The 20,461-nt window shown below is 36.4% G+C and overlaps 1 protein-coding gene across 4 annotated transcripts in view; it reads right to left on the bottom strand.

Moving 5' to 3' along the window:
- Positions 1-20,128, bottom strand: part of LOC134749915 (proclotting enzyme-like) — a 37,686-nt gene extending 17,558 nt beyond the window's left edge. For 2 of the 4 annotated variants that reach the window (XM_063684928.1, XM_063684929.1), the window contains exons 1-5: positions 19,977-20,127; positions 13,136-13,336; positions 12,248-12,690; positions 6,846-7,133; positions 3,739-3,832 (exon numbers count right to left, since the gene is read on the bottom strand). In XM_063684928.1, coding sequence (XP_063540998.1) covers positions 3,739-3,832; positions 6,846-7,133; positions 12,248-12,690; positions 13,136-13,336; positions 19,977-19,979 — 1,029 coding nt within the window. In that variant the 5' untranslated portion in view covers positions 19,980-20,127. Of the gene's footprint in view, positions 1-3,738; positions 3,833-6,845; positions 7,134-12,247; positions 12,691-13,135; positions 13,337-19,976 lie in introns of all 4 variants that reach the window. The other 2 variants (XM_063684930.1, XM_063684931.1) reach the window with 2 other exon arrangements.
- Positions 20,129-20,461: the final 333 nt, after the last annotated feature.

Here is a 20,461-nt window from a genome sequence, read left to right as displayed (position 1 = left end):
TGAAACCCTGGCAACGCTTAAGATTCCACTTTTTGAATTTTGGAATCTTTCGCTTATAAACAAATACCTAACTATTTTTATCGTAGTTAAAAAAGATTATCTTAGGTAAGGCCCTTATTGCACCAATTCCACTAATCCGGGGTTAATCGGTTTGTAATGTGGTTTTTAATGTTGTCAAACACAAAAGACGATGTTTAACGGTGAAATCTCATGAGTTAATAGCTTAATCCATTTGAGATACTATTCGTGGGTATACAAACATTATGAGTATCATCATTAGGTTTACACATTTGGAACCTTTTAATGACCAGTTAAGAGATAGCACAAATTTACGTCATTCGCTACTTAATTACCTATAAGTAAGGTAATTTACCGGGCTTACTAAAAACCTATTTTAATTTTATATTTTTAAATATCATAGGTAGTCGTTCGATTTGTAGCTGGCCCCGAACGGCTAATCCTTTGTCTGCAAAAAAGGGTCGTGTAATTCTAATTGGCACCTAAGCGGTGGTGTGGTGTAAAAAATTATATTAACAGTGTTTGCAACAACCTACCTTAGCATAATTAGATATTGTCTAGGCACTGTATAAAATTAAATACGAGCAACGAATACAATTAATATTAAACAGTTTTTTGCTCCTCTGTTGAAGCGTTCCGCGGCTTTAGGATTAAGAACATACTGATCTCGGTGCTCAAAATCGAAACGACAAACGTGTAAAGAGATACGTTGGCGCTTAAATTCTTTTATAACTATGGAAATACTTAAAGAAAATACGGAGCAGAATACCAAACACTGAAGCTAGAAAAACCATAGTAATACGACCTCAAGAAACCGCTATTGCGTTGAAATAGGGTTGATTTTTGCGTAACTTCGGTAATGAGTTTGGCTAGTTTTTGTACAGTGCTGGTGTCATCTATAATCCCGATTGTCATTTATTTATAAGTATAATCCAGCTTGTGGTAGCAATACCAATTCTCTTTAGGAACTTATTCAATGTTTACTTAGAGCCTTAGAGTAGGTACCACGTAGGTACCTACGCCACTCTATACGTATATTATGTACCTACTCTTAAGCCGCGTTCCCACTATGTCGTAGTAAGAAGTTTGTTTGGAAATTTTCGTTTAGGCAAAGATTTTTATAACTCCGTAATAGATGGATACAGTCTAAGGAAAAAACGTGCCTCGAAAATCACGAAAATTTGACTGGATCAGATGGCGCCAGTACCTTTCGCCTACTCTCGTATAGAGGGCGTTGACGGTTTCGTTTGTTATTTAACAATTTTAACGCATATTAGTGAAAGAACATGGATCAAAATCATAATAATAATTAATGCAAATAAAGAAAATCATTTATCCATATTTAAATACATTTTATCGTATTTTTATAAATCTTCATTTTTAGTTTTAAAGTGTGTCGATAGATGGCAGTGAATTTACTGTGGTTACAAAATTTACTATGACAGTACCGCTCTATAATATTATACCCTCTTTGGTTAAGTTTAAGGAGGTACCTAACGAATATGATAAAGTCCGTACGTAAAGAGAAGAGTCGTGGTTGTGTCAGTCACGTGGTTCGAGTCTCGGAAGAGAGTACCAGGCGGAGTATATTATTCCATGGGGAGTCCATATATTTCACGACTTCTCTTTTCACACAGACTATAATATAATATGACGAAACTTTTTACATTTCGACGTACAAGCACATAGGTGGTAGGTATCTAACTACCTACAATTATTTCTAACATTTAGATAGGTATGAAATAAAACTATGAAAACGGATTACATCGCGTATATTGAATTTATAATACATCCCGACGTTATAATCCCCACCGACATAATCGACATCGACGTAATCGGCGATATAATCCGTTTTCATAGTTTTATTTCATGAGTAACTATCGCGGTAACCGAAGACAATATTATTTAGATAGGTATCAATATTTAATAATAGAAAAAAATAGATGCCGGATCCAAGATATTTTTTTTTCACCATTCACAGTAGGGTTGCCACCTTTTTTCTATACACATATAGTATTTTTGTCAAAATATTGAAAAAATATAGTAATTACTGGGCAATTTAAAAAAAAAATAGGGCCAATTAGAGGCGAATTAAAAATCCAAGTTGCATACGATGCGATATCGGTGACATTTGTATGGCATTCTTGAGTGATGAAAATATAGTATTTTTCGTACTATATTGTTTTTGTATAATATATAGTACAAGTGACTAAAATATAGTACGATACTATATATCTACGTTATGATAATTTAGTAATAATATTAATATCAAACTGTTTTCAAATATAGATAGGTACCTACGTTGATTCATTGTTTTCATATACATGGGTCATCGAGTCAAACTCTTGTGAATCATATTAATACTATATTATTTATCTATCACTATAATGTGAATCTTAGATTATTCCAAGATATTTGATATTTATTGAAATAAAATTTTACAGCATTACAGCTAAGGGCGCCAATGCGCTGTAAAACTAATTAATTAAAGCTATATGTAATCATAGAGTAACTTATACTAGAGCGGTACTGTCATAGTAAATTTTGTAACCCCAGTAAATTCACTGCCATCTGTCGACACACTTTAAAACTAAAAATGAAGATTTATAAAAATACGATAGAATGTATTTAAATATAGATAAATGATTTTTTTTATTTGCATTAATTATTTTTATGATTTTGACTCATGTTCTTTCACTGATATGCGTTAAAATTATTAAATAACAAACGAAACCGTCAACGCCATCTATACGACTGTAGGCCAAAACTAGTAGCGCCCTCTGAACGAGAATCAAATTTTCTTGATTTTCGAGGCACGTTTTTTCCTTAGACTGTATCCATCTATTACGGAGTTATATCTATCTTTGATGTAATAAAGTTATAGGATAAATATGACAATAATTAATAAGCTACCTATATTGATTCACAAAAACGTAAAAAATCTTTAAAAAGTTTGTAATTTTGGTCGGCAAACAAGTCGCAGTCAGGTGCAAAAGATAAAAAAATGTTAAAAAGCGGACGATTGGAGAGTACTGGTGTGCTATCGAGTGAAAGGTGTAAGATGTAATCATGTCTCGCTTAGTGACTAAAAATATGCGAGTAGGTATGGTACGGTTGCGTTAAGAATGCAGTAAAATCATTATGTGACAATCGCTATCGCTAACACAACGAGACGCTTTGTGTCTCTATCACTTTTCCATATTAGTGCGACAGTGACAGTTGCGTTTCGATCGCTACGGAGCGTAAGCGATTAGCATGTTGGCTACGCGGCCTGGCGGCCTAGCCAATGTGACGATCAAAATATTTATCAGTACGGTTTTTACTTACTATTATTTTTAGTCGCTTTTGGCGACATTAAAACACACTTCACTATCTAACTTCGCACTTTTTGCACTTCGCTATCGAATCGCTTTGTGTCTCTCTATCACTCTTCCATATTAGTGTGACAGTGACAGTTGCGTTTCGATCGGAGCGTTAGCGATTGGCATGTTGGCTACGCGGCGATTAGAAAGTAAAGTTTACAGCTATTTAAGAACGATTTGATTGGTTACGAGCACCTCTAGGCCGGCGAACAGTGATGATTAACGAACTATAAAACCATCACAGTCAAGTTTACTTTTTTAGTAAAATTTAAACTGTTGTGAGACATACTAACATTAAATAATTTTACGGTTTAGACTTAGTTTGGTTTAATTTTTGATAAAAGGTAAATAAACATACCTGCCCTCTATTGTTATTGTTGTTATTATTGTTGTTGTTGTTAGGCCTGCTTGGGACGATGAACGTAGGTTGCCCGCCTGAGAAATAGTCGTTCCTGGAATTATAACGAACACATTTTTTTATAAACCATTTCTATTATTCCTACCTTTAGAACAATGAAGCCTAGGAAGTGTATCTTGGCAACCATAGTAGGAAATAGAGACAGTTTTTTGGCCTTATTTTTTACTAGCGACCCGCCCCGGCTTCGCACGGGTAGTAAGTAAATCGTAATATTTTGTGCCTTTTTTTCTAATTCGACTTAAATGTTTAATTTTACCATATTATATTGTCTGTACAACCACTATTACATATTATTATTATTGTATGTACAATTGTATGTATCTACCAGACACAAAACAAAAATATGACCTCAAATTTTAAATGTTTCACTACCTACGTTAAACATTTCACGTCTTCCAACAACACAACTCAAAAATACAATAAAATACATCTCGTCATCACACAATTTCTAGTAACTACCACTCACTTCGAAAGTCAGTTGTCTATTCATTTATTATTATTAGGGAAACACGTTTTAAGCGGGAACCCCACTGCTGCGCAGTTGCGCACGGTCGAGCTACGCACGTGGGCACAAAAACGGTTCGTATCAAAATGTAGTACATACTTCCACAACAGTGCATGCACGAACACGCTACGCATCACGAAATGACTTCACTAATACACGCGTGGCCTGAGGTTACGTAGTAACTATTTATTAATCTGTGCCTGAGGTCCTATCACGAACACCAAAGTTCGCAAATTGAGGGCATCTTTCTCTTTTACTCCAATTAAGGCGAAATTGAATGACAAGAGAAAGATGTCTGCAATTTGCGAACTTCGCTGTTCGCGGTAGGCCCTGTTCCGAAGTGACCCCCACGTACACGCTAGCGCGCGTGGCCGACGAAGCCCCGCTGCGACCCACGCTGTCCACGCTACGGACGAATGCCGTATGTGGTGAGGGAGCGGGGGAGATAAGAATCGCGCGCCTTGTACGCGGGGCGTATGCTTGTTTGCCACCGACGTGGTATAAAAAAAAACATAGGCTACGGTTTCAGCTCACCATTAAGCGGGCCGTGTGCTTGTTTGCCAACGTGTAAAGCGTGTGCGTGCGTAGCGTGCGCAGCAGTGGGGTTCCGACTTTACGCGTCGTAGGTAAGTGTGAAGGGTGGAGCATCAGCATCTGTCAGCTTACCCATGCTTTTTGAAAAATACTATAGCCCGGTGGAATTTTACGCGCGAAATTTTCAATTTACGATAACTCTTAAGACATTAATTTAAATTGTATAGTGTACAGGGCCATTATAATCTGCATGAAATGCTCAGTGTAACAAACGTAGTTAGTTTGCAATTGATTAATATTGTATCCGTGTAAATAGCTTTGTAAATACATTATATGTGATCTTTTTTTATCAGTTAGTAATGGGTACCTAAATTTTTATTGCAATTGTAAAATGTAAATTATACCTATGGATCAATGTTATCTGGAATATTTTTTTTAATTTTTTATTTATTTATAGTAAGTTATCCTTAAAAGATAGATAACGTTGTGTGCGGAGCACTAAAAATATGAACCGATCAAGTATCAGTCGCAATAAATAATAGTGAGATGGTTAGATATTCTCATGTAATAAAATAAATTACCTTTACAGTACATATGGTGCTACTTTTTTGCACTAGTGCGGGAATGAGCACTTTTCGTGCATATGTCGAAAGTTTAAAGGGTCATATGTACTGTAAAACGTTGTACGATACACGTGCGAAAAGGTAATTCGCAACTCGCGTCGATTTAAAAACACTCCCTGCGGTCGTGTTTTAATTTATCGCCACTCGTTTCGAATTTCCTCTTTTCCGCACTTGTATCGTAAATAACTATTTCTATTCAACAAGATAAAGAAACATTATTTTATTCCCTCTGGACTTGCTCCTAAATGCTATAAGAAACATGTACGAGAATTCATGTAGGCAACATGGTATTGTTGTATGAATCATCACGGTTTTGCACGTGGATGTATAAATTAACTATTATGTTACGATCATTAACGAAAATCGAGGTAAGGTCATTACCGTAGTAGGTGGTTTTCATTATGGTGTAAATTATCGAGAGATTTCTTTATAACCCTATTATATCTAATTAATGTAGATACTTACACTATAAAACACAAACACTAAACACTTAATTTAAGGACCTTTAATTGCGAAGTTATTCGGTAAAATCTACTAAGATTTTGAATTTTGAACGAGTCTAAAATAGTCTAATTGTCTGTTAGGAATTGCGAAATTATTCGGTAATTATTAGTTGATTTTGAATTTTGAACAAGTCTAAATGTCTGTTAATGTTGTTAATGCCGTAAGAAAGAAATTAGCCAGTGAATTAATAGATAAATAAATAATAAATAAATAAATACATTTTTGGACATTCTTACACAGATTGACTAAGTCCCACGGTAAACCCAAGGAGGCTTGTGTTATGGGTACTCAGACAACGATATATTTATTTATTTAATCTTTATTCCACAAAAGAAATACTTATCGTACAAAAGGTGGACTTAATGCCAAAAGCATTCTCTACCAGTCAACCTTAGGGCAAAGCAGAGAGATTGTGGGCGGTGCTACTACTACTAACAAAATATAATACGCAAAGCAAAATTAAAATTTAATATACATATGCAAGACCATCAAAATACATATACAATATATATAATACATATACATATACCTAATATATACAATATAATATATAAATTATAAAACTAAAACTAAGAATCCTTCATTTTATATAATATAATATATAAATACTTAAATACATAGAAAACACCCATGACTCAGAAACAAATATCTGTGCTCATCACACAAATAAATGCCTTTACCGGGATTCGAACCCAGGACCATTGGCTTCACAGGCAGGGTCACTAGTCACTACCCACTAGGCCAGATAATCTGTACGTGTGAATCATGCCTTTCACGTGATAAGTTATTCTAAAATAAACGTCCTAGCTTTTGAATTAAAGCTGGTGACACCCATTGGAGCAATGTCAAGCACTGGGACATCGGACGTTTACATTACCTACCCGTCATCATCATCGTCGTATCTACTCGTAGTTGTGGTACGCATGGGTACCGCTGTCGTCAGCCGGTACCCGTTGTCTGGTCTCCTTCTGTCATCGTTGAAGCTGCTACCGGTCTGAGTACCGAAGCTGCTACCGCTACCGGTATTGGTACCGAAGCTTGAGCTACCGGTATCGGCACCCAAGCTGGAACCGGTACCGGTATTGGTACCGAAGCTGGAACCGGTACCGGTATTGGTGCCGAAGCTGGTTTGCGTGCCAACGCTCTGGGCTGGGATTTGGCCACCACCGCTGTTAACAAGCATGAAAGTGGTTTAGGTACTAAGGTTGAAGCAAAAAGGGTGCACTACTATATAGACTAGGGTTGAAAGATAGACAAGGGCGTGTGGCTAGAGACTACAGTGTTATATATATATACAGAAAATAGTACTACCTATATGCTTACCAAATATTCACATAATAAAATTGTGGAGGCATATTTAGAAAGTAATTTCTTGTTCTCGATTTGTTTTGTTACGGATATGATCTGTCAGCTGTCAACAGTGACATTTCTGTTTGAAGAAATAAAGAAACATAACAAATTGATAACGAAAAATTACTATCTGAATAGGCCTCCCAGTAAAGTTCACAGGTTCGGATATTTTTTTCAATAGGTACTAAATATACGTACTTGTCAAATTTGGTCATATTTGTAATTACTACTGTAGGTATTATCTACTGGTATTACTGGTAACCGTAACCGTAGACATTCTAAGCTTAAGTGGTTAAGCTGCTTAACCTATTTTTGTATGATTTGAGGGATCCAGGCACTTTACATCCCTGAATCGCGACGCGACCTAATTTTCAAAGGAATCAGCCAACAAGGCAACGCTTAATTTCAATTGTATCTCAATTTCTACTCCGATGCGCCTAAATAATACCAGTACAGATAGGGTTTGAGAATCTAAGAGCAGATACGATAACTAGACTATTCGTGAAATATTTGTGCCGGCCCGTTTTCAACCAAAAGGGTACTCATTGTCGGTTGCCAATAAGACGCTATTTCCATAAAGCTTCAATTTGGAATCAACCTTATCGACAAACGACAATGTGGTACATTTAAGTTAAAAACGTCACATTTTGTGTTGAAATTTACTCTTATAGCGTCTTTTTTAGGGTTCCGTAGTCAATTAGGAACCGCGTATAGTTTCGTTTCTGATTAGATGGATAATCAGTTCAGGGCTTCGTGAAACATTTTTAAGGGGCCCACTGACTATCAGTCCGCCGGACGATATCGGCCTGTCAGTTAGAACAAAAATTTGACAGTTCCGAACAACTTTTACACGTAAAATTTTGACTTTTTATCGCATAACGTACGGGGTCGAACAGCAACAAAGGGTCCATCGTGTTCGACGGTTTGTATATTTGCCTCTATCACTCGAATATGTAAAAGCGATAGAGAGGCAGATAACGAAATTTAAATTTTCGCTACTCGACTTTTCTTAGACTTTAGATAGGTAGTCCTCTTCTACTATTAATCACTGGTAGTAGGTATTCGGCTTGCTCAAGCCTCATTTATTCTTGTAAAGTAAATCTTGGATCGTTTTCATCTTTATTAATCGAGTGGCAAGTCAAAGTTTTAGGATTACTGAGCCGGATCAGGGAGAGTAAAAGGCTAGTAAGTAAAGTTTTGTTACATTCAGATTTCATTTAGATCAAGAGGAATAGGCTTATTTCCTATGAATATTTTATAGTAAGTTGGCATGAAAAAGTTTAATGAAAATACAGGGGAATAATAAACTCATCTTTTTGCACTTTTGATGATTTTATCTTCCTACACAACACACATATCATAAACCCTCTATGATGCGTTCAAAAACCGCAAATTACGGCCAGCATATTATAAAAAAATTTAAAAGGCTGATTTGACGAATTTTTTTTTACTTCTTTTAAAAGTTTTTTTTATGAATTTGACAAGACGTTTACGAGCTTGAATTAAATAAAAAGGTAAGGTAAAGGTAATCAAAGTGGATTTATTATTTCACATCTGCTAAAATCACCTCAGGGATTGTTATGTCATATCCTGATCAATAGCATCACCTGAGGAATCCAATAACACATATTCATCCATTACAATCACCTGGGTGTACCGCTTAGGTGATATATCTTAGTGGATATGGTTACGTGGGTGGCAATTAGCTTTCTGCAAAGAGTTTTAACACATTTCTTTTCAACTAAAAGGCAGCTAGCCGGTATAAGTGTCGGCAACGGCAGGAGAGTTGGGGCTAAATAATAAATACAACTGTGTATTTTAGGTACTAGTAAAAGAAGTAGTGAATGAACGAATGGGCGAATGTGATTTGCGTACCTACACGATATTGAAGCTGAAGAAACTATTTAGTCAATATTGTAGTTGGCTGCTTATTAAAGGTACGAAAAAAGCTAATTTGGCTCAGGAGTCAGGACCGCTTTGTCCACAATCCTATTTCGTCACCTTCTTAACTTGTCATTATTGTCATATGGTCCACTGTTCGATTCGTCAACAATGTCAACATACCTATATCGTCACTTGCCTATCTTGTCCACATTCCTATATGTTCCACAGTGCTGCATTGGTGGAGGTCAACATGACAGGCCACAGGCAACCAAAACTTTTCAGTTGGAAAAAAGCAATGCAAAAGTAAATGAAAAGTGCCGATGTTGTCTTACGAGTATTTATGGAAGGCCGTTACGCCGTTAGGATAATGGATTGTACAATAATGTGTGCCATTGTTAAGTAAACTAAATTCACGTAAAAGTTTTTTCTTTAAATATTTGGAAAGCGTGGTTTACCGGTAGTAACAAGTATTATCTATTTTCATCACGAAGCATTGATTAAAGGTAAACCAGCACTTAAAGTAATCCCGGATAATGGCACTAACATTGTAAAAGTGCTAGCATAAGGCATCCATAATAAACAATAATATCGCATAATGAACAAAAGCTTTATCACGTCGTAAAAGCTTTCACGACTCAACAAAGTAAACCAGTAGCTCAAGCTCAAGTTCTCCAAATAATTAACGGCAAAAAGCGCGTATTCCTTAAATTGAAATTCTCGTTATAGTTACTAATGTGTTATTTGTGCGCGTTTGACCTCTCGAAATGCATATCTACCGATACAACTAAAATCTCATGATCACATGATGTTTATTCTAATAAGTCTTAAGATAAGTCTTCATTCTCATTGTGCGGTTGTTTAACTTGCGGCATTGTTGTAGCAAAAGCTTGGAATAAATGCGTTATTCTTTGTACGATGACGTAGGTAAATTACGGTCACATCGTGAACTACAAAGAGAGGATCTTGCACTCAAAAAAGGCATAAGATATTATTAAATTATGTACACTTACGGCCTTTTGATCTGATGGGTCAGAATTTTATATCCTACCTAAATAAAATATGGGTGAGAACGGGGAAAATAATTGTTTAGGTATATCTTTTCCTTGGGTATCAAAAAGGTTTCGTTTGCCAGTGTGTACTTGAAGTCATAAAGGTCCTTTACGGCATTGGTTTTTGAATAGCCCAGGGCCCAGGGGTAGGTCCAGGGAGTTTAAGGAAATCTGGGCTCTTATTTGACTTTATCCATCGTAGGCTTTATATTCTACCTATATCTTACATACTTTAAATGAGGCGCCGACCGTGTATACAAATATATCATTATACCTATGACACATACAAAAGCTTCATGTCTTGTGAATTAATCTGTATTGACTTTATCCATAATATAGTGTAGACTAGCTAGGTACTCGTTACTATGATATTATGATGTGATCGTTACGGTACTATGATAGTTTTTTGGGGACATGTTCATGTTCATATTCATACCTAAACTAATCCGGTCTCTTATTTTTAATGATGGTAAGTAGATAGTTAAACTCCGCCGCTGTGGCGCGTGAAGGAATGAACGTCATATTCGCGGCAGTAATGCCGCGGCGAGCGTCACACATTTTATCAAAGAAAGTGACAGATACAGCGGCAGCAACAACGACACCGCTGCAGTTGATATCCGAACGTGACCTTAAAAGATTGCTGTTGCAGCGTTGTCGCAGGTGATGTAGCTGTTAATTTCATTGATGGTGATAACGGTGCATCAAGACGGAGATGTGAATGATATAGAAGTAAACGCTATAACTGCAGTATGAATTCAAATGTCACCTTTACGTTATTGACAATATATACATGTTTGAGTTTTATTTCAACAACATGGACCATGTATGTATGTATGTATGTATGGAACATGGATGGTGACTTTCCTCATTAATTTATAAATCTACTTAGGAGTACCTCGAATGGTAAACTCACTTACTACAGCGAAATGCTACCTGAATTTTTGTGGTTTTCCACATAATGGTTTCTAAGTACCTTACGATGATTATTAGGTGTGCTTGGGTATACGAAGATTTAATGAGTCAGCAGACAAAGGAGTTTGGTGACTTTATTCCTAATTGGTCGATTGATCGTCTAAGTAATGGGTCCCGAGTGCCTCATTTGTTCGTTGTAATTAGCATTGAGTTAGATTAAGTACATTTGTGGTATTTTCTATAAAAAGGGACCTTATTGTCGATGGCGCTTACGCCATTACAAACGATGCTCCGAAATAAATACAATGCCGCGAGACGCTGTGCGGCGTAAGCGCCATCGACAATAAGGTCCCTTTTCATAGAAAAAATGCCCCATTTAAATGAATGAGTCAAACACAGTTTATAAAACAAATGATGTTACTTCTGTGGACATTGGTCAGCTTGTTTGCATATCAGCAATGGTTTTATCACACATATTAATAGAAAAGGGTTACATTACTCATTCAAATAATTACTTAGGTAATTCAACAGGAGAAGAACGCAAAGTGCAAGAGAATTTTCATAAATTGCAAAGTTCTCATGAAATGTTCTCGGGATTTGTTTCGGCACATTTAGATTATTATGACATATGAAATAGACGCCAATGAGTTACGTAAATGTTAAATGAAACGGTCGTCAGCAGTTGAGGACATTTAGTCAACCCTAATCTGAACGGGAACTTTTAAAGTGGAAACTTGTCTATTTTACAAGCTTTTTATTAACTTGCAATGTACCTATGCATATGTTTGTACGGGTCAAATCTTGCAACTTAAATTTGACCCACTTCCCGGTTTCCAAAGAAGATGAAAATTTGCATACATATGTAAGTCGGGTGACAGCCGGGTACTGTATCTCATGAAAGTAGGTAATAGTTACTATTTTTGTAAGCGTTTTTCAATCAAAAGACATGTCAAGATTGTTTACCATTTTTCTAATGCTAAAAAACGAGGTATAGATATAGCACATACTTTTGATGCGTTAGTCTGGTCCGCTACTTTTGATGCTGATTGTATCTCGACTACATATCAAAAAGTAAAAAAAATACTCACATATTAAGATTAACCGGGTTCTGCGGTGGGCCCTGCGTCGACGAATACACCGGCCCTGCCCCCGCCTGTTGCCCCTGAACAGGCTTGGCTTGAGGAATATTATCTGGCCTTACTACAGGCCTGGCCGAATCATCCGGCCTTAGTACAGGCCTGGACTGAGAATCATCCGGCCTTAGTACAGGCCTGGACTGAGAATCATCCGGCCTTAGAGGCCTGGCCGTCGTCCGCCTCTCATCAGGCCTATCAATTGCCGGCTGTGGATTATTAGCATTGCATATTTCTCTTCCATTCAGCCGTATGACTTGTAACTTTGGGGCCTTATTTAAAGGGTTGTATTGGACGAAAAATCGCACGGCGGTCGCGGGGCCGGGATGGATTTTCATCTTTGTGTTTTCTATTTTGAAGTCTGTGTTGTCTGTGGTTGTTACGTCGCCGACCCAGTTCTGGAAATAATGTTGAGATGTAGGTTTATTCAGTTCAATTTGGAAGTAATTTAAGTTTTGTTCGGGACAAATGAAAATACGTTATAAGGGGCACTTATCCCATGTGTCTTTTATCTAAAATCGATAATTATGTTTACAAGTGTACAAAACAGCTTACATATTGATGTATGTGAGTAATTACTTATCATTACATATTACGATTCATCACGATTTATGGTAATCTTGTTGTAAAGAACAATTTATGATTTTGTACTTTACACAATAACATTTTATAAGCAATTAGTTCAGCTATCATTATATATTATGTATAATAATTGCTTATGCATTAAATATACCAAAGAAACTTACATTTTGGAAATGAAAAAATTTGATTCCTACACAAAAATGTAGTTTCCGAAATTTTCCAACTGAAAATTTTGCAGTTTTGGAAACATGTGTAACTTACTCCTAGTATATCAGCTTTGCTGTCCAGCACAACGTTGATCCACAATGAGTGTAGTATGCTGTCCGTGGACAGATTCACCACTCCGTACCACCGGCCGGGCTCCGTTCCTGGTGGCTCGTAACTGAACACGTTCGGGCATGGTGATAGGGGTGTCTGCTGCTGTGTGAGCACTAGGGTTGTCGCTAGCAGGAGGGCTCTGAGCTGGAACAAACGTGTACTCTAAGAGGTATAAAAAGTAAATGTTACAATTCAATTACCAAAGAAAATCTTGGGCCGTTTAGAACCTTCATAATTAATCATAATTAATAAAAAATGTATATATTTATGTTAGTAGTACTCTATGTTATTATATCACGTCGTCCACAACGTGTCCCGTCCCGAACTATGCTGTCCCGCACACTCCGCTGGCTCCACAGAAAACCAGCGCCGTTGACCACGCTAGTCGTGCCAGCTGCATTGCTGAGTGGAGACCATTTCAGCTTCACATCTCTATTTCTACTGTTTCGTTTATCTTTGTCTTGTATTTGCTATATATGTGTTGTATTGATGTGTTGTCTGAATAAATGATTTCTATTCTATTCTATTCTATTCTATTCTAATCCGATTATCCTCAATAGAACGACAAGTTAGCTACTGTACGTCCACTTTAGTGACGTGTTGAATAGGTCCCTTGGTCCCTTAGTTATATAAAAAAGTAATAGATACCTACGCTCTTATATAGGTTGGATTTTTTTTTAAATGGCGCACTGCGGGCAGCTACCCGATTCCATGCTGCTACGCCAAAATGATATTGAGAGACCTTTCCTATTTTTTTTAAAATGCGACGAACTAAGTACCAAATCTTAATTTTTTTATGACAGTCTATTCTATTTTTCTTCGGGATCAGAAGTTTCTCAGAGACAAACGTAGATTAAACGTAGACAAGCATCAATTAGTTAAGGGTCCCCAGCTACAAACGTAGTTACGCTCTCATTTTAAAACGACTAGCGAGATTGCTCTGAAACTTTGTACTTGCAATAGAATAAGGTATATCTACGAGTAGTCCTGTAATTAGTTTATGTAGCTTCAGATGCTATAGTTAAAAAAATACAGCGAATTTTTAGTTTTTCATACAAAACTTGTTCTGTATGAAAAAACTTAAACTGGAGCTATATAAACTAATTACAGGACTAGATACCTTATGTCATTGTATGTGCAAAGTTTCATGCCAATTCTACAAGTACCTACTTTTAAAATGAGAACAAAACTCCGTTTGTACGGAAAGGTGAAATTCGGCGGAGCTTGCTGCGGACTCTTAATATTTTATCTCTTGATACATACACATTAAGTCACAATAACAGATTGCGCGTTTCTGTACTTATTTCGAGTTCGATGATTGTACTAGGTATTATAAAGCGCGCCATCTGATAACTTGATAAACGTGGAAAACACCGTCATCATTATAAATACCTGATAAATACCCGTTTCCAACTTAATATACGAAATTTTTCTAATGATACTAGTTACAAAGCAATTAAAATAAGCAAGTTTGAAAGTCCAATAAAATAATACTAACGCAAAACCCGTAAAGTGTTTAAACCTTAGGTAACCCGAACCCGAAACTCATTGCCTTATAGCAAAGATAGATATAACTCCGTAATAGATGGATACAGTCTAAGGAAAAAACGTGCCTCGAAAATCACGATAATTTGATTCTCGATCAGATGGCGCCACTAGTTTTGGCCTACTCTCGTATAGAGGGTGTTGACGGTTTCGTTTGTTATTTATAATTTTAACGCATATCAGTGAAAGAACATGGGTCAAAATCATATAAAAATAATTAATGCAAATAAAAAAATCATTTATCCATATTAAAATACATTTTAACGTATTTTTATAAATCTTCATTTTTAGTTTTAAAGTATGTCGATAGATGGCAGTGAATTTACAGTGGTTACAAAATTTACTATGACAGTACCGCTCTATCTTATTATATCCTCTTTGCTTATAGGTACGTTCTTAATAGGGAATATTACGCGAAACTCTGCGTAGGTGGCGCCACTATCACAATCTTAGGGTCTATCGCGAAACAAGAAAATCGAAATTTCGTTATCTAACATCTCTGTAACTCTTGCACATTCGAGCGATAAAGAGGCAGATAGCGAAATTTCGGATTCGCGTTTCCCGGTAGGTCCTCTGTAAACAAACCGCCTTGATGTATCAATGTCATATTTTATTATCTCTGAAAACTTGTCAAAAACCTGTTAAAGGTACAGTATGTTTACTCTATTGTTTACTAGAAAGGCTAGTGCTGCACTCTGGTGGCAGAACATTGCAGTAATATCCCCTATTTCCTCGTGATCATAAAACTCTCATAATCACAACATACAATACAATACAAATACTCTTTTCAACACACTTGCTCAAAACGACGTTTTTATTCCACCGATTTTTGGCTCATAATCCTAGATATTAAACACGCGTGCTCTTTCAGTGTATTATTCCACTCGTGCTTTTTCATTATATTATCCGACTGAGTTAAGAAGGTAACGGATTGCTAATAAAATGCATGGAAAGGGAGCCTTCTTTAATTGGTCGGACTGGCGGGCACCGGCGCGCCCGACCGCCTGCGCAGCGCGCGGCCCGGCCGGCAGTATGACAGATGCAACACACAATACTAACTGTTTCAACTATTAAAATTTGATTAATATGAAAGTTTCTTTTTTTTTCTCGCAAGTGTGTTGAAAAACGTCGTATGAAACGCGTGTGCATTGGTCATTACACACATCGGCTTTCTTATTGCGCGCTCGCTTACAGCTCGCGCGCACAATATCGCCTCGTGTGTAATGACCAACTTAGCACACTTGTATTATAATGTACTATTATTGCACACCTCAATAAAAGAAAACAATACAAAAGAAAACATAATCACAAGCAGAGGTAAACAACAGGCGGTCTTATCGCTAAAAAGACATTATACTACCGCTTGTGAGTGGCACGCACGCAAATAATTGTTTGCGTTGCATTTTCGTGTATCATCATAGGGCGAGAGCCAGCGGTCGATTTTACATGCAATTTTTATCACAAAATGAAACTACGGTAGACTACATATATATACCTAGATTTACTGTGATTAGGAATTTAATTACTGTTTAGTGATTGGATTTTTCATAATGAAATGACTTAAATTTTATGTCAGAATTAGCAGAAGTTCTGTGTTTGTTTTTATTTATCTTTGAACTTTTATATGTTACTAAATTAATTTGTGTAATTTGACAAGGTATACAAACATAACACAAAATAGCACTATAAAAACAGAGGGATAATTAAACCGAATTTAACTTATGCGAGTATACCAAAAGACAGCAGCGATCAATCCCTCAATTAATCTTTAATTTAATCCAATAAGTAAAATCCTATCATAAAGAAAATGTCAGGGCTGCAAGCCGGACTTGATAACTAGCGAAGCACTATAATTAATGAACATTAACTCTAGTACAAAGTTGCCTTCCCGCAAATACTTCCCGAACCTCATAAGATGGCCACCAGCCAACTTAATAAGCATAAGTACGGGAAGCAATCGCGAAAGTTCGCTCGGTCAAATAAGGATGTTGGTGCGTGATGCTCGAGGCCTGGCAAGGGGCCAGGGGGGCGATTCTAGTTTTGAAGTAGAAATAGAAATTGCGACTGCAATCTATAATTTGTTTGTCAGCTCCTAATAGGGATTTAGGTAGCTGGGAGTTTTCAGAAAAAAAGGTACCATTTGCTTCTTTACAAATAACCATCAACTTTTGGGTTATTTAGACTCAGAATCATGAGACAAAGAAAAAAAGTGTCCCCAGTTTTTCATAAAAATTTTGGGTGTCAGTTTTGTAACGTTCCATACACAAATGTATGTGAAAACATACAAAACTGAAATTTTTTTGGGGACATTTTTTTTCTTTTTATATCGATAGTCCTCGTCATTCTGAGTAGAAATAACCCAAAAGTTGATGGATTTTCGAAAAAAAGTAAACGGTACACTTTTAAGTGAAAATGTCCCAGCCCAGCAGAAAAGGCCAAAAACATTAACGATGGAGTCATAAAAATTAAACTTTTAAAATATAGGAAGAAGTTATGGAAGCTATGCTCAACGAGCGGCACGAATTTGAATAGAGCGAATAATATATGCATTGTTCATTTGTTTTAAAGTAATTTAGATTAAAAAAAATCATAAATTGCTACAAAACCTATTGTTATTTTGGTATTGTTAATATAATTATATGTTATTGGTGGTAAAATGTGGCATTGGTTGTCAGGAAGTTCAAATTATACAATCACCTGTACTAAGAGACTTATGTTAGGAAGTGTTAACTTGTTTAGTAACTACTTAGACGATAGCAGAATAAATAAAAAATTTTGCTTGTGACACATCTATTACAACTCTTAAATATAGGTTGTAATTATTTTATCTACTTATGAGACGAAAAATGGCATGTGTGTCAAAATTGCAGGCAAAAGGAAAAACAAAGAGATTACGGCATTTTTTTCATTTTAAATGTTTTCGGGCAGTCACAGCATTTTTATATGTTTTTATCGTTAGATTGATTCTTTTTGTACACATATTTATCATCTAGAGCCTTATAATATTAGGTATGTTACAAGTTGACACTTTTGATTTTATACGTATTATTTTTTCGTTATATCTATAAATACCAGAATCGGACCCCAAATGCTCTCTAACTTTTATTACCGGAAAAATTCAAGATGGCGCATTGATAGACAAACTATCGAAGAACCTACTTTCGCCTAACTTCCGTTTTAAGTGCATAAAACTGAAAAGTAGTTGGCTGAGAGTCAGTTGCAGCTTTCAGGAATACATTTAAGTAATTGAAGGAATTTTGAAATGGCAGCACATTTACGCCATAAAGGGAGAATTCTGGCATTAACAACTGAATTAAAGGGGAATACTGAGAATGTTATTTAATATCGCTATTTTCGTTATATTGTTTTAGATGGCATATAGTCGAGAAATTGGGACCGGTTCCGCAGTGGCGGGGTGGCCTAGGGGTTCAAGGATAGCCGGTAACGGTAGCCCGGATTGCTAAAGACGCCGGTTCGAATCCGGCCTTCAACACTTTTTCTTTAATATATGACATCTATTTCAGTTTATAATGTTTTATTTATACAATTTAAATAGCCTGAATTTTGTTTAACACTGTATCAGCACTAATGAATTACACTTTTTCCACAGATTATTTTTCACTATTAATTGCACTCGCTCTCGGCCTATGCTGGTAATCAATTAAGAGGCACAAACAATCGCACCGGCGAGTAATTACCGGGTTTTCCTTGTGTTTGTGCGCCGGACGAGCAAAATATTGCTTAATGTCAAGGGCAGATGTTTCAAGATTGCTATAGTTAGAAACGATAAGTTTAGGTTAATACACAGAAAACATTTTTTTATTACTAAAATGACATTTCATGTGTTGCTAGTTTTTAGGGTTCCGTACCCATAGGGTAAAAACGGGACCCTATTACTTAAGACTCCGCTGTCCGTCTGTCTGTCTGTCACCACTGTCACCAGGCTGTATCTCATGAACCGCGCTAGCTAGGCATTTGAAATTTTCACAGATGATATAACAACAAATACTAAAAAGTACGGAACCCTCGGTGGGCGAGTCCGACTCGCACTTGGCTGGTTTTTTACACACGCAACACGTGAAATGTCATTTTAGTCTACGGAATAAAAAAATAGACTAAGTATTTTTATGTGGAAGAGATTTGAATAATATTTAGGTCGTATGTTAGCGTGTGCGTAACTTAGGTACTTCTCGCGCTCGTACTGGCATATCAGTGCAATCGAGATTATACAGAATGTAAGTTACGCAGACGTAAGCGCATATGTCATTCAGTGTCAAACTCGTGGTAAGGTTACAGTGAGGTGAAATGTAAACATACCTGTTGTCTGTCATTTAAAAAACGGTACCTATTACTAGTAATTCTATGTCCGTCTGTCTGTCACCAGTCTGCAAGTATATCATGAACCGTGATAGCTAAGAGAGTTGAAATTTTCACAGATGATGTATTTCTGTTGCCGCTATAATACAAATACTAAAAAGTAAGGAACCCTCGGTGGGTGAGTCCGACTCGCACTTGTCCGGTTTTTAAGCCCCGACGCAAAAAGTTATAAGTTTGACCGATAGGTGTGTGTGTCTGTCTGTGGCACCGTAGCTCGTATATTAAACAGGTAAACCAATTTGGATGCGTTATTTTTTACTTATTACAAAACAGGTTTTGTAAATTTGTACAGGTGGTTCTTAGATACATTTTATTAAAATCGATGTATATATTTTTATTTTTAAATTTAATGTTTTTTTATATGCTTGAACCAATTGGTCCAAGCACTCAAAAATCAGAAATATTTATTAACCTACTCCAACCATAGATACTGATATTTTTGTACAAATTTTCAGTGTCATTTTTAGTAGTTTAAAATTTGAGATCTACCATAGGTATTTATCCTAAGCTGCAGATATATCTGACCCCCCTTGCATAGAAACTTGTTTGCAGGGGGGTCAGTTACATCTTGTGTCAGGTCAGGAAGTAACTTTCGTGATACAACATACATAGATGTCGTCGCAAAATTTCTTTTCAATCGGAGGTTACATTATTTGTCAATTCTTATACTAACAGTAACCTAATAACTAAACCAATCAAAATCCATTACAAACCAGTCCATCTAGAACATCCGCTATGCCGTAAATAATAAAAAAGCTACCTCCAGAACCGGTAAACAAGGCACAACACTAATTAAAACATAATTATAAAACTTTTTTTCACTTAAGCACAACACTAGTTAAAGAAAAAACACTACTCTTACCATTTTAAAAGTATATTCACTAATATTTCACTTATTTCCTTATTATTTTTAATAAAACGAGCATCTCCTACGCATTACACTTTAAGAATGAATACAAGTATAATAAAAGGTCAAGTTGAAGATAGCCTCTAGACAGAGACAGACGTATCATTAAAGGTCATTAAGTGCGGGTTGGAGGGAGATACATATAGGTTTGTTGCGTGCGTGTGCGCAAACTGGTTATTATGATTCAAGTTATTAAGTTTGCAAGATGCAGCTAGGCTTTGTTTGTATTCGCAATGGTAACTTACGCGAGTGACGGGGATTTGAGGTCTAAATACACTGATATAAAGTGATCTACACGGTGTTTTTAGGGTTCCGTACCCCAAGGGTAAAAACGGGACCCTATTACTAAGACTCCACTTTCAGGCTGTCTCACCAGGCTGTAGTGTGTAGCTGTAGACTGTAGAGTCCGACTCGCACTTGTCCGGTTTTTTTAATTTACC

This window comes from Cydia strobilella, chromosome 19 (assembly GCF_947568885.1).
Source record: "Cydia strobilella chromosome 19, ilCydStro3.1, whole genome shotgun sequence".
Taxonomy (NCBI): domain Eukaryota; kingdom Metazoa; phylum Arthropoda; class Insecta; order Lepidoptera; family Tortricidae; genus Cydia; species Cydia strobilella.
The sequence above is the reverse complement of the archived record's forward strand: the minus strand, read 5'-3'. Positions and strand labels throughout refer to the sequence as shown.